At 40.8% G+C, this 12,367-nt stretch overlaps 1 protein-coding gene across 2 annotated transcripts in view; it reads left to right on the top strand.

The window, feature by feature from the left end:
* Nucleotides 1–12,156, top strand: part of MAPKAPK3 (MAPK activated protein kinase 3) — a 56,774-nt gene extending 44,618 nt beyond the window's left edge. For both annotated transcript variants that reach the window (XM_062008467.1, XM_062008465.1), the window contains exons 5-11: nucleotides 218–297; nucleotides 1,824–1,950; nucleotides 3,452–3,527; nucleotides 3,692–3,816; nucleotides 5,865–5,950; nucleotides 8,584–8,664; nucleotides 10,167–12,156. In XM_062008467.1, coding sequence (XP_061864451.1) covers nucleotides 218–297; nucleotides 1,824–1,950; nucleotides 3,452–3,527; nucleotides 3,692–3,816; nucleotides 5,865–5,950; nucleotides 8,584–8,664; nucleotides 10,167–10,325 — 734 coding nt within the window. In that variant the 3' untranslated portion in view covers nucleotides 10,326–12,156. The remainder of the gene's footprint in view (nucleotides 1–217; nucleotides 298–1,823; nucleotides 1,951–3,451; nucleotides 3,528–3,691; nucleotides 3,817–5,864; nucleotides 5,951–8,583; nucleotides 8,665–10,166) is intronic.
* The last annotated feature ends 211 nt before the right edge of the window (nucleotides 12,157–12,367 follow it).

The raw sequence follows: 12,367 nt of genomic DNA, 5'->3' as shown, positions 1-12,367 counted from the left end.
GCCTGCTCAGGAGGAGGGCTGAGCAGCAGCCGGGGAATTGGGGGTATGGTTGCCTACAAAACCAAAACACAGCTGTTAGGGCTAATTTTAGGTTTTCTAGTCTTGACGCTAGCCCTGTATTCCAGCAAGCTGTTTGCAAGTCATAAGCATTCCCAAGCATGTCCCTGAGTTACAGTGGGAATGTTAATGTGACCTTTCTCTAAAATTGTGTTTATAGAGGCCTCTGAAATAATGAGAGACATCGGAACAGCCATCCAGTATCTGCATTCAATGAACATCGCCCATAGAGATGTCAAGGTGAGGCCTGAAGGTGTGTGGGCTGGGAGAAAAAAGCTTAAGGCAGAAAAATAAAGGGGCAGTGATGGTTTAAAAAGAACTAGGAGTACAATCAGATGGCCAAAGTGTTCAAAGCCCTCTGCCAGTGCAAGAAGGGATCTGTTCATAACTAGTTTGTAAGTAGTCAAAGGTCAGAATATTCATGTATGCTAATGCCTTCCAGTTGTATATGGAATGCAGAAGAATCTGGTGATAGTCAGATGGTTAATTAAAGAGGTGCTACCAATTTGCACTACAGATAATTAACAAGAAAATAACACTGCTTGAAGCAAACTTATACTAGATGCTATACCTCTGTGTACAGTCTTCACCAGTTGTGAGTTGTTTTCAGAATCATACTTGCTCCAAAAAAACCAAACCAAACCAAAAAACAACCCCACACAGCAAAACCCCTTTCAGAAACAGGAGAAACAACATAAATGGGTGGAATAACACCAATTCCATGCATCCAACACACTTTAGTAGTATACGTAAATATTGAGGACAGTGAGAAGATCTCAGTTACAGTCACGTGGAACAGTGTGCTGTATTAGCTAAAGCTTGTATCCAGATCTGGTTGCAGAGACTGGACAGAGTTTGTAGTATTTTGTATTTTGTTTTCACTCTGTAAAGCACACAGCATAAGCAAAGACAAGATAGCTGCAATGTGGCATTTCAAGCACAGCAATATGGCAGTGTGCTGGGGAACAGGTCATGTAATGACAGATGGAGGCATCTGATTGATTCCACAGTTCTGAGCTGGTGAATTTCCTACAAATACTTCTGTGTGTTTTATATGAAGGGAGAAGTGCCATTGGTTGGTGGCAGTGAGGGTTATTTAGGTAGGAACCTGAGAGTGACTGAACAGTTCAGTTGTGTAGCTATGTGCCATTGCCTGTCACCAGCACAGAAGCCATTAGCCCCAAGCATCCTCTACACACACTCAGTAAACATACATAGAAATGGTTCAAATTGCTTAACAGACCTAAATCTTGTTCAAGATTTAAGCCACTTATGGTTTTGGAAAGCCTTTATGGAGAGTGGAATTAACCCAGGTTTCAGGAGACAGAGGAGGGGGGAGCAGGAAGGAGACTGTGTCTATATCAGTTCTGATGGAGTTACGTCAGTTGCTCATAGGGAGTTTGACTGATGTCTTCTCTTCCACCTCAGCTACTTGAGTGTGGTACAGATTGCTGTCAGATCAACTGGTGTTGGTCAGGCTGAACAGCCCTAGTGAATCAGTGAGAGGTTCAAGAAGCCAGCTTGATGCCCATTGGACCTAGTCTTGTGATTGACTCTCCTAAATACCATGTTGAAGAGGATGTTGATCCTTAGGCAGAGCAAAAATGCTACTTGTTGGGAGGGAACTTTCAGCATGGTGTAGTGGGGATATATGAGAAGTAAGAAGAATCAGATGGTGGTGATGATCAGGCAAGCAGTGAAATGGTTTGACCTTTCAGCTCATTAGAGACATCTCTTCATTGTCCTTTCTTTTGGTGGCCTTTCAGCCTGAAAACTTGCTTTATACATCTAAAGAGAAGGATACTGTACTCAAACTCACAGACTTCGGCTTTGCCAAGGAAACCACTGTACAAAATGCTCTACAGACCCCGTGTTACACTCCTTATTATGTTGGTAAGTTGTCCAAGATGCATTTCTTTTGTGTTTCAGTCTGTCATCCTTCCCCTTATAGTGGGCCTGCAGACTGTAGGAATGGATGGGAAATTTTCTGTTGTGGATGTAATGCAGAGAGGCAGCCTGCTGAACTTAAACTGGGATCCAACCCAAACCTAGTCTGGTTCCACTATGGTTCAGTGCCCCTGCTTTCTTCCTTGGTTGCAGAAGAAAGAGTTTTAACAGGGGATGCAAATGAGGATCGAGAAGAGAGAACATGTTGCTTCTGATTACACTTGAAGGAATCCTGATTTTTCTACTGAATGATGGAATAAAAAACATCTGAACTCAGCTTCATGATTATTTGGGAGTTTCCTTGCAAAACTTCCCTTAGCTTAAGTAATTCAAGAAAAGAGAACAGGGAGAGTACTGCCTCAGCTGTAAAGCTTCTTAAAGCTGGCAAGTGGAGGGATTACTAATAAGAGACCAATGAGACTTAATCACAGCTGAATTTTTGCGTGCATTTTGTCCAAAGACAGAGTGCTGTGTAATGAATGCCACAGCAGACTGTCCTTTATGCACTCATTTTAGAGTACGTTCCTTTTGGTCTTTGAGTTAATAGTCAGTCACCATCTGGTATGACTGAAGCAGTCCACGCTTGGAATTTCTTTGGAGGAAAAAGGCCTTCATTTTTTGGAAGAATCAGTTCTCTTCTACAATGTAGGTTTTTGTAGCTTTTGTACTGAAAGGTATTGTTATTCATTGTTAGCAGATAATTTAGCAGTATTTTTTTTCTGTTGCTTTCTTCTATTTTTTGGTAGGCTGGGATTAGTGATAAAACATTAAGGAATTCACACATACATGTTTTTATGCCTTTATATTTGTATATAAACAAGCTGACATTTCCCTTCTCAACACCTTTTCATAAACCAGCACAATTGCTCCCATGTTTAGGGAGTCATTTTCCTTACAAAATCAAGCTGCCTGCCAGTTCACCTACCCAAGGGGAAAAAAATCCCTCTAAATGTATCTGTGTGTGATTTTGTTACTTAGTGAAAAAAAAATATAATGCTCTGGAGGCCAGAGAAAAACAGAATGCTCTGTAGTTTCTGGAAGTAAATGCATTCCACCTAGGTGTCGTTCAAAATTTTATCACAGTTCAAGTAGGTCCTTTTTTGTTCTGATTTCTGGAACATATGCTCCTGCCTCTTTTAGTGCCGTGTCTCCCTGTACGCATTTAGCTGTAGCTCCTTCTGCTTTTGTGTAATCTTAGTATTCTCTTGAGCAAAGAGACACTAAGGTGAAGAGTAGGGCATTTTGCCAGCTCTGTTCCTCCTTTTTAAAGCCACATTACATGTGTTTAAGAACTTGTCAATAGAAAATACTACCCAGTTCCTGCAGTGAGTTGCATTTTGTTCATGCCTCTGTTATTTGCTGTTGAAATGTGCTGCTGCTTGTAAGGTGATGGAGGTGATAGGAAATATCTGGTACTCTGTTAAGTTCTGGTTTTAATCTTCTTCAGCCCCAGAAGTCCTTGGTCCTGAGAAGTATGACAAATCTTGTGACATGTGGTCTTTGGGTGTCATCACATATATTCTGTAAGTATTTCAAAAGAGGCTTGATGAACAGAAGGACACAGCTTGTTAAATCTGCACTTACACATGGGTAGTCACTAGAATCATGCAACCAGCAGAAGAATATCAGCTTTTAAGAGGTGAAAGGAGTTTCCTAGTTATAAGAGTTCTTTTGTCCATTCTTGCAGCCTGTGTGGGTTCCCTCCATTCTACTCAAACACCGGTCAAGCCATTTCTCCAGGGATGAAGAGAAGAATTCGGATGGGGCAATACGGGTTTCCCAATCCAGAATGGGCTGAAGTATCAGAAGAAGGTAAGGAAGTGCACTGCTGCTGCTGAATATGTGCATGGTGGTGATGAAGTGCTCACAGAACACAGTTTCTAAAACCTTCTCTTTAGTTTTTGTTTCCCCTTCTTTAAGAATTTAAATTGATTTTTTTGTAAGGTGATACAGAGAAGTCTGGGAACTCAGATACCAGCCAGCAACCTAAGTGCTACAGAAAGTAAATGACTACTGAAACCTTTCTTTCAAATTCCAACTAGTGCTGGTGAATGCTGAGATTAAACCCTCTGGAAACAAAAGTCTTTAATCCTGACAAAGGAGACTGCCAGGACAGCTGCAATGTAAGCTGAGTTGGAAGAAAGGCAAACTGTCTTAAGAGCTCATTCAGTCTTTGCCCTCCTTGGTGATACAGCCAGCAAGTTTTCATGTGTGGTTTTTGTGATGTGGGAACTTGCCAGCCACCACTTAAATCAAGGTCAACAATTTATTTTGTGTAGGCCTTTCACCAAAAGCTGCTGACGTTCAACTGTGACCTCGATGGGCTCAAAACAATGTCCTGAGAGTGGATGTTTTTGATTCCCTCTTACTCTGATAGTCTGATAAGCTGGAAGTCTCACCTGCCTGTCATGTTAGAGAGAAAGGTCAGCCATCTCTGGGCACATCTTCTTTCCTAACAAGCCCTTTATATTGCTGTTGCTAGCATCCTGTTATTGTCTGCTGTTTAGCACTAACAAATTACTGTTTGATAATGCTGTCATCTGTGGCATTTTAATCCCTCATTGGATCTCATGGCTGCATGTGCAGCATAGACTATTGAAAATGATTGAGGAAGATGTTCTACTTAAGGGTTTCTGGCTTAATATTTTGTCTGCCTTGGGTCTTGTTCATATTACAGCAGTTATTAAAATGCTAGAGGAGCTTGGGGAGGGAATATGTACTTGGAAGATTTGTAGGATCTCTGTATGCTTGCCTGAGTGATGATAGGCACCCTCTACCTTTGGACCTATTAAGATCAAATAGTTTCTGTGTGTTCTTTCAGGCTGATCAGGCATCTTCAGCAGATTGCTTCTTTTTGCCTTTCTTAGTACCGTTCTTGTCATGGTTTTATCTAAATCATTCCATCATTGCATCATCTATGCAAGCTTCCTCTAAATTCCCCTCCAGCTTCCTGTAACCATCATAATGGACTCTAGTTTTGTTTCTGTTTCCTTGTACATTTAGACTCCAGGTAATTTCTACTGCAAAACTCCTTTGTAGCATCTCTTGACAAACTACAGTCTCAACAAACTAAAGTCTTACACATGTCAGCTGCTTACAAGCATTTAGTCATCTTTTGTTAAAAGTTTCTAAAAGAGAAAACTTGTTCAGAAGCTTGTCTAGGTTCCCCCAAGGAAGTTCTGTGTAAGTCTTTCTGGATAACATCCCTTGGATGCAGTGTTTCCTATCTGTCCGCCCGCATTTAATGAAGCTCTTGTCTAGATTCTCATCATCTTATGTCTCAGTTACTTAGTACTCTTGTTTTGGCAGATACTGTGTTCACAGAAAGCTACTGCAAAGCCCATTTGTGCAATCCATTTCTTTGATTCTGTTGTCCTTTTAGTGGCCTCTCAGTTGTCAAAGAAAAGTTTATTGTCCTTTCTGTTTTTCCCTCAGCCTGTGCTAGTTTTAGGCTTCTGTCATTTCTCAAAACATCAGCTTATGCATTCATTCAGCCCATAATGGCAAGCTTGTCACCATCTTTCAGACAGGCAGCTTGGCAGCTTTCTGTTCCTATGTTTCTCTTTTTCTCAAGTTCTTGCTCTCAAAACAGTTGGTTTAGTGAAGTAGATAGCGTAGCTGGAATCTCTAGTTCTTTGTCTTTCCTTCTTATCTCTTGTTTTGGATGTTTTCCTGTTCTGCCTCTTGAAACACAGTAACCTACCACACTGTACACGGCTTCTTAACATGCTAACAACAGTAAGTAGGTGGTTTGAGTTGTGCAAAATTGTCTTTTCTCATTCAGCAGGTCTTTGTATTCTCAAGGTTATTTGGGAGCACAGTAGGAGACTATAACATGTCACGTTGGTCCTGTTTTTCAGCCAAACAACTGATTCGTCATTTACTGAAGACTGACCCAACAGAGAGGATGACAGTTTCTCAGTTTATGAATCACCCTTGGATTAATGTGAGTTTTGTATCTCTTTTCTTACAAGATTAATTCTTGCATGCAGAACTTACATGTAGGTCCACATAGCACATCAAGAGAAGGATGATGATTACTATTAATAACTTAATTAACCTACTATGCCCTCCACAGAGGGTCATCTGCCTGTAGAACCACAATTCTTTGTGCTGTTACCAAAGGACACACAAAGACACCCCCACAATAGCATCCTTGGAAGCAAAAGCTGAATATATCTACATCTTCAGTGAGCAGTCACTGTTGACTCTGCAGCATATGCGTGTGTTACCCTCTTTACAAATACAAAAATAAACTGGATATACTTACTTCATCAGTGCAGGATTTAAAGAGAGCTATTATTAGTGATCTCAGGCATCATTGTGCATAGCTGTGTTAGTGTGAACACAGTCCTGTGCTTGGTGGGAATCCTCATCCTTGGCACAGTTTGAAAATGCATGGGGGAGGAGCAAGGGTCTCAGTGCCCTGTAAGATATTGTCAGACAGAGTGGTACACAGAGCTATTAATGTCCCAGATTGGATTTCAGTCTGTAACTTGGTTGAATTTACATTTCCTTAAAAAATATGTTTTGGGGAAAAAAAGGAAAAAAGACTAATACTACAAGATTCATTCTTTCAAACAAGAGACAAGAAACCCCAGAGCTTCAGGATATAATCTCAGCTCTGTAGGTATCTCTTAAATTAATAGATTATACTTCTTACATTTGTGCCTAAAAGGACACCAATCTTGTTCTTGCTGCCCAAAATATCATCAGCCAGGAGCAGAGTCACTTGTGCTGTAGAATGCCCCTTTCTCCCATGGTGCTTTCTCTGTCTCTGCTGATCTGCAGAGGAAGGGGCGGAAACAGTCATAGCTAGTAGTCAGCATCTCTATAATGCCTGTTTGAAGATCTGAAAGCCCTTAGAATCATATAGAAATGTAGCTGCATAACATCCTAATGCAGTGGGTGTTATGTCTTTAAATGTTTAGAGTTGTGAAAGCTGAGAAATTAGGGTTCCAAAGACGGTAGAACTAGAACGGAACCGAGACAGGGTTTCAAAGTCTTTTTTAACCAAATAAAAATATAATCACTGTTCAGAAATAAATACTTCCAGCTTTAAGTGTCTGAAGACCCAAGAAGGAGGTGTTTCAGAAGTCAGCAGGCACAGAATGAGTGCCTAATAGCTAAGGAAGCTACCACCTACAGCGACACATGTTACTTGAAATATGCATATAGCCAATTAATGAGGAGGAGATTAGAGACAAGGTCTATAGACTCTGCTGTGCCAAAGAGCTGTGCTAGATTACTGTTCCTGGGAGAATGCTCTAGGAGCTGCAGATTGGCATTTTTTTCTGCTAAACCTATTGTTCCCATGAGGCAGAGGGAGGGAGAGGGAAAGACCAACATAGTGAATGTCTGTGTTCTTCCCTTTCCTGAATCCCTAAGTGGGAACGTGTATGGGGAGATACCTTGCACAATTCAGCAGAGGAGGATGTTTGTCTCTCCTTTTTTCTTCCTTTTTTTTAATAAGATGGATGTCAGAAGTATTATTGTGAACTATGCAAAAATTGTCAGTTTAGGTGGAGCACATAATCCTCTAATGATCTTGTAGATATGGTGGGATTTTTTAACAAGTAGCAGCTCACAGCAGATAGAAGGGCTACTTCAACACTTGCTCAGGGACACCACGAAAGCCAGTATGCTGGTTTTCCATTTCTCTCATCCTAGCTGTGCTTGATAAAACTATACCCTGGCCAGCTAGGGTCTTTTTCCAGAGGATACAGAAGTCATGATTTCTGCATCCACTTGTGTTAAGTACTGCAGTGCTGCTGTTAGTTCAGTCAAGCATGAGCATTACTTCCAATGTAATCCTTATTTTACAGTGACAGTTCAGGGATCTCCTTAGACTTTGTTGACATGCAGATCCATCTGGTGTAGGACACCACAGCAGTAGAAGGTTTGGGTAGAAAGCATAAGAAAGACAGAATATCCAGGTGGAATTATAGCTTGGGTTATGGACTGGCAAGAAATACCGTAATTCCTGTTGAATTTAGCTAAGGAGCTGTGGTTTGTGCTTTAGGAATTGTATCTTATTCTAATTTACCTACTGATCTGTCATGGCAGGTGAGCATAGATCTCAATTTCATGTGGAAGAGCATCTCAGGTGATGCTGTGCCTTATTCTCAATAATAGTATAATTTCCTCTTATGGGCACACTTCCCATCTGATATCCATTAATTGAGATTAACAGTTCCTGTATAAGAAAATTTCTCCTGGGACAAATCCTAGAAGATAAAGGTCAAATTAAGCACTTTAAAACATTGATTAATGAGTAGTGAAACGACAGTTAAAATCTAAAATGTACATCCAGCACAGGGTTGTTGTTTGGATTGGAAGGGAGCAGAGCAAAAGGAACTCAGCACTGATTTATCTCTCTTTTTGTTCATTAAAGATACTATAGTCTTTCCCACCTCACACATTAATTTGCCTGTGGAGTGACTGCAAACATGAATAATGAGGGCCACCAATGGACATCAGCTGAAGTTTTATGCCCTCAATACACCTAGAAGAGCAAGCAGTCACTTCCCAATTGTGATTTTGCAGAATGCTTCTTTTGGTATTTTTCCCTTTTCTCAGAGATCGATGGCAGTGCCACCAACTCCTCTTCATACTGCACGGGTCCTGCAAGAGGATAAAGACCACTGGGATGAAGTTAAAGTGAGTTCAATCATAGTTCAGATTTCTTGAAGTCAAGTCTGATAAGAGATTAGATGGGCTGGCTTCTCCCTGTGTGCTTATTTCCTTGGAGATTATGGCTATTTTGAATACAGACATGTTAAACAAAGGAAGCATATGAACAGTCTTGATTAGAACAGTAGTAAGTACAAAAAAATGCTGTCTGAGCTTCATCTAACAGCTTTACATCTGTGTCAAATGTCAACAAAGATGATACTTGTGATCAAAGGTATTAATAATGCTACCTGCTGAGCCAATGTATGTAACTACAGAGGAGAAGGGACAGTGTTCAGGGAGTTTGGATTCATTATAGTGAAATGCAGAATATGATGAAAATGTAAGGGGACAGAGTGGGAGGGTTGAGCTGCCTTCTGGTTTTCTACTCTGTTCTTGTATTGTAAAACAACATTAAATAACCTTAGCCTTGTCTTGCTATGACATTTGAGGGGGGAGAGAAAAAAATTGTTATCTGTCTTTCCCTTAATCTAACCAGGTGCCTCACGTACTGTTTGTACTGATGACAGTTGAATGCTTCCTGCAGAGTGAAACTGTAGGGCAGAGTAAAAGTCGTTTGCAAGCCTTAACTCTTTCCTGCTGGCCTTTATCAGGTTGGCATGCTTTTACAATTAATTCTGAATTTTCTGCACTTACCATGCTTGGCATCTTGATAACTGCAACATTCCTGTAGTGTAAGTTACTGATTGCTGATTTTGTTTATGTTACTGATGTATAGCCTCAGCTGTTGCGCTAGGTAATAGTAAAACTTCATGAGATCTAGGCAAAATTTGCCTCCCGAGAGACAAAGAGATCCAATAGGTATTTTCAGTTAACCTTCATTTTTGTGTTTCTGAGAAGTTCTGATGGTTATGTGTTGTATAGATCACAGAGGTATTCCCTTGGGCCACCAACATTCACATAATATCTAATCAGTTTTCCTTTCCTGAACTAAATTCCTAGGAATCCGTTTACTGAAGTAGACTTTTGCTCAGAACCTTATTAAAAAGCTGAAAATTTGCCTGTACTTAAACATTAATTCAAACTAAGGAAGGGTGTGAATTTGAAGCACATATTTTTAAACAACTTTGTGTGGACTCTTTCTTCTGGTTTCTGCTAATCTAGTTTGGTAACAGAAAGGAAAGCAACATTCTGAGGCTGGAGTGGGAAGCCCAGGCCCAGTAGCTGGTGAAGGCCTAGAGTCAGCCAGTAGAAAGTGCTGGGCATAGGGACATAGTGGAATTTAGGCCAGCAAAGTGTGGTCCTGCATGTTCACATATGAAACACTGTATGAATAGTTCCTCCTGAATGAACCCATGAATAGAACAATGCCTTTAGCCATAGCTCAATTGCATCAGAAAGGGCTCAACTATTTCTGGCTATAGTGTAAAAGAAGGTTCCTTCTTGTACATTCATCTCCTGGCAGTAGTGTGGGGTGGCTGTGTGTTCTCTGTCTCGGGGTTTTCAATAAATTGCTTCCTTGGTTTCAGGAGGAGATGACCAGTGCTTTGGCTACCATGAGGGTGGACTATGATCAGGTGAAAATCAAAGACTTGAAAACATCCAACAACCGCCTCCTGAACAAACGCCGTAAGAAGCAGAAGCAGGCAGGCACCTCTTCCGCAGCCCCAGGGTGCAATAACCAATGAGAAGAGAAGCCAAGGACCTGTGGGTGGAGGGTAAAAGTTAAAAGGAACAATTTAAAATCATCTACGATCAACTCAGTCTGTACCACAAAGGCAAGGAGACTGTGAAGAAGCTATCCTGCAAAGAGGGAGCAGTGTGGGAGATTGCATTTTTATAACTTGAATCAGGGCTTTGCTTTTAAAGGCTGATGTAAATGACATGATTCTGCTGCATATTGCTAGGTAAGGTGCAGTAGTACCAGAATTGTTATGGGCTTTTGTTTTGGCTTTAACTGTGTCAGAGGAGAGAACAGGAGGCAGTCTCAGCATACTAATGCACTGAGGCTTTCACGGCCATTGACATGAGGAACTTCTGCTACCATTTGAAACTTGGGAATAGGAAACATGCCAAGTGTTCTGCTAGGAATGTTTTTGTGGTTCAAACATAAGTATTGAGGAATGAGAAAAATGTTCCTGCTCTTTATCCAAGTAGCACAGGTGCATTTCCATCAAGGATGCATCTGGACAGCACTTCACGTTATAATGGTAATAGTCAATATTTCCAAGCTTACCTCCTATAGTTGCAGAATATCACCTATACAGATATTCCTGTTACAGGAAGAAGCATCCATGTATTTCCATTTTCATAAAGTCTACATGTAGTCTCATGTAAGGACTTGAGTTTATTGTGGATTCTCATTTGATAACACATAAGCTTTCTGAGCTCTAACCACTGTGTCTTGTCTATGCCACTGTATTGTTTTTAATTTAAATGATATTTTATGTGAAGAGTTTTAATACGGATTTGATTAGTTGAAAGCATCCTGCAGAGAATATTGCCATTCCTCTTAGATCCACAACCTCTAGGGCATGCAACTGGACATGCAATTTTATACAAGAGCCTGCTGTAGAAGAGACACTTCTCAATTCAAGAAGAAGTGGCAAGTACATGTTCTCTGAACGGACCTTGGGGTCTGCCAGCATTCCTTCTGGTAATTACCTCCAGATCCTGTGCCTAAGATGTGCTGATGATAGCAAATGTTGGGGTGCTGGGGTCAGTTTGTTTCCTGGTCAGGTAGGGGGAGGATGCTACTTAATTTGCAGTGTTTTGTCAATGTTTCTGGATCCAAAGATTTTCACCACCTAAGGGAGGCTAACTATAAATATATCTACCTGTTGGGTTTTTGTCCCTCTTCTACTTCTTGTTTTATGGGATCCTAGCCACGGTTTGCTGCCCTGTTTAACTTTGTGATCAAAGTGTTTCCTCTCACTGTATTTTGGGTTGTTTTGCAGTTGAGGTGAAGCAAATGTTTGTGAAAGCGTTATCAGGGTCTAGAATGAAAATGACGTGCTTCCAGTGATACGGGCAAAACCCACTTTGTGGTAGGCACACAGAGTGCTTGTAGGCACACAGAGGCTCGGTAGAATGTTGAAAACAAGGCTCCAGAGAGGATCTGAACTGTCAGATCTGACTGCCACATAGGTCTCTACCTCCAACAAACATCAGCTCAAGGCTTTGGACCTTGTCTGAGGAGCCCTGTTCCCATCTTCGAAGTACTGGATGAGACCTCCATTCTTCTCTGTGAACTGGTCCTAGAGTTTTATAAACTGATTTTAATAAATCATGTTACAACGCTCCTTCCTCCTGTCACCCCTGTTTTGTTGAGATGCTGCAGTTTGTGTTGGCTTTGTGAGGTGCTTCTGTATTGAAAGTGATGGGAAAAGGCAGAAGGAAAGTGTTCAAAGATGTCCACATGCAAAGGCTACTCAACTTGGAGCTTTTTTTGTAAATTACAAGGGATATTTTAAAAATCAATCTCTTTTAAAGATGCGTTTTTAAATTATTTCATGTTTGTCTGGGTGTATCTGTGATTATATCATGTCCTGTATAGATCTGTTTTGGCATATTACTCCTATGAATCATGCAACTAGTATTCACTACCTGTAAATGATAATACAATGAAGTTATGACATGTTCAGTGTGCAACACTTTGGATTAGAGACAGAGCCAGGTTTCTGTCCCTTTATTCACATTTTTTTCATGTGCCTCACTTGTGCCTTCCCAC

The sequence above is a fragment of the Colius striatus genome, chromosome 15 (assembly GCF_028858725.1).
Source record: "Colius striatus isolate bColStr4 chromosome 15, bColStr4.1.hap1, whole genome shotgun sequence".
Classification (NCBI taxonomy): Eukaryota; Metazoa; Chordata; class Aves; order Coliiformes; family Coliidae; genus Colius; species Colius striatus.
This window is presented reverse-complemented; position numbering and strand designations above follow the sequence as displayed.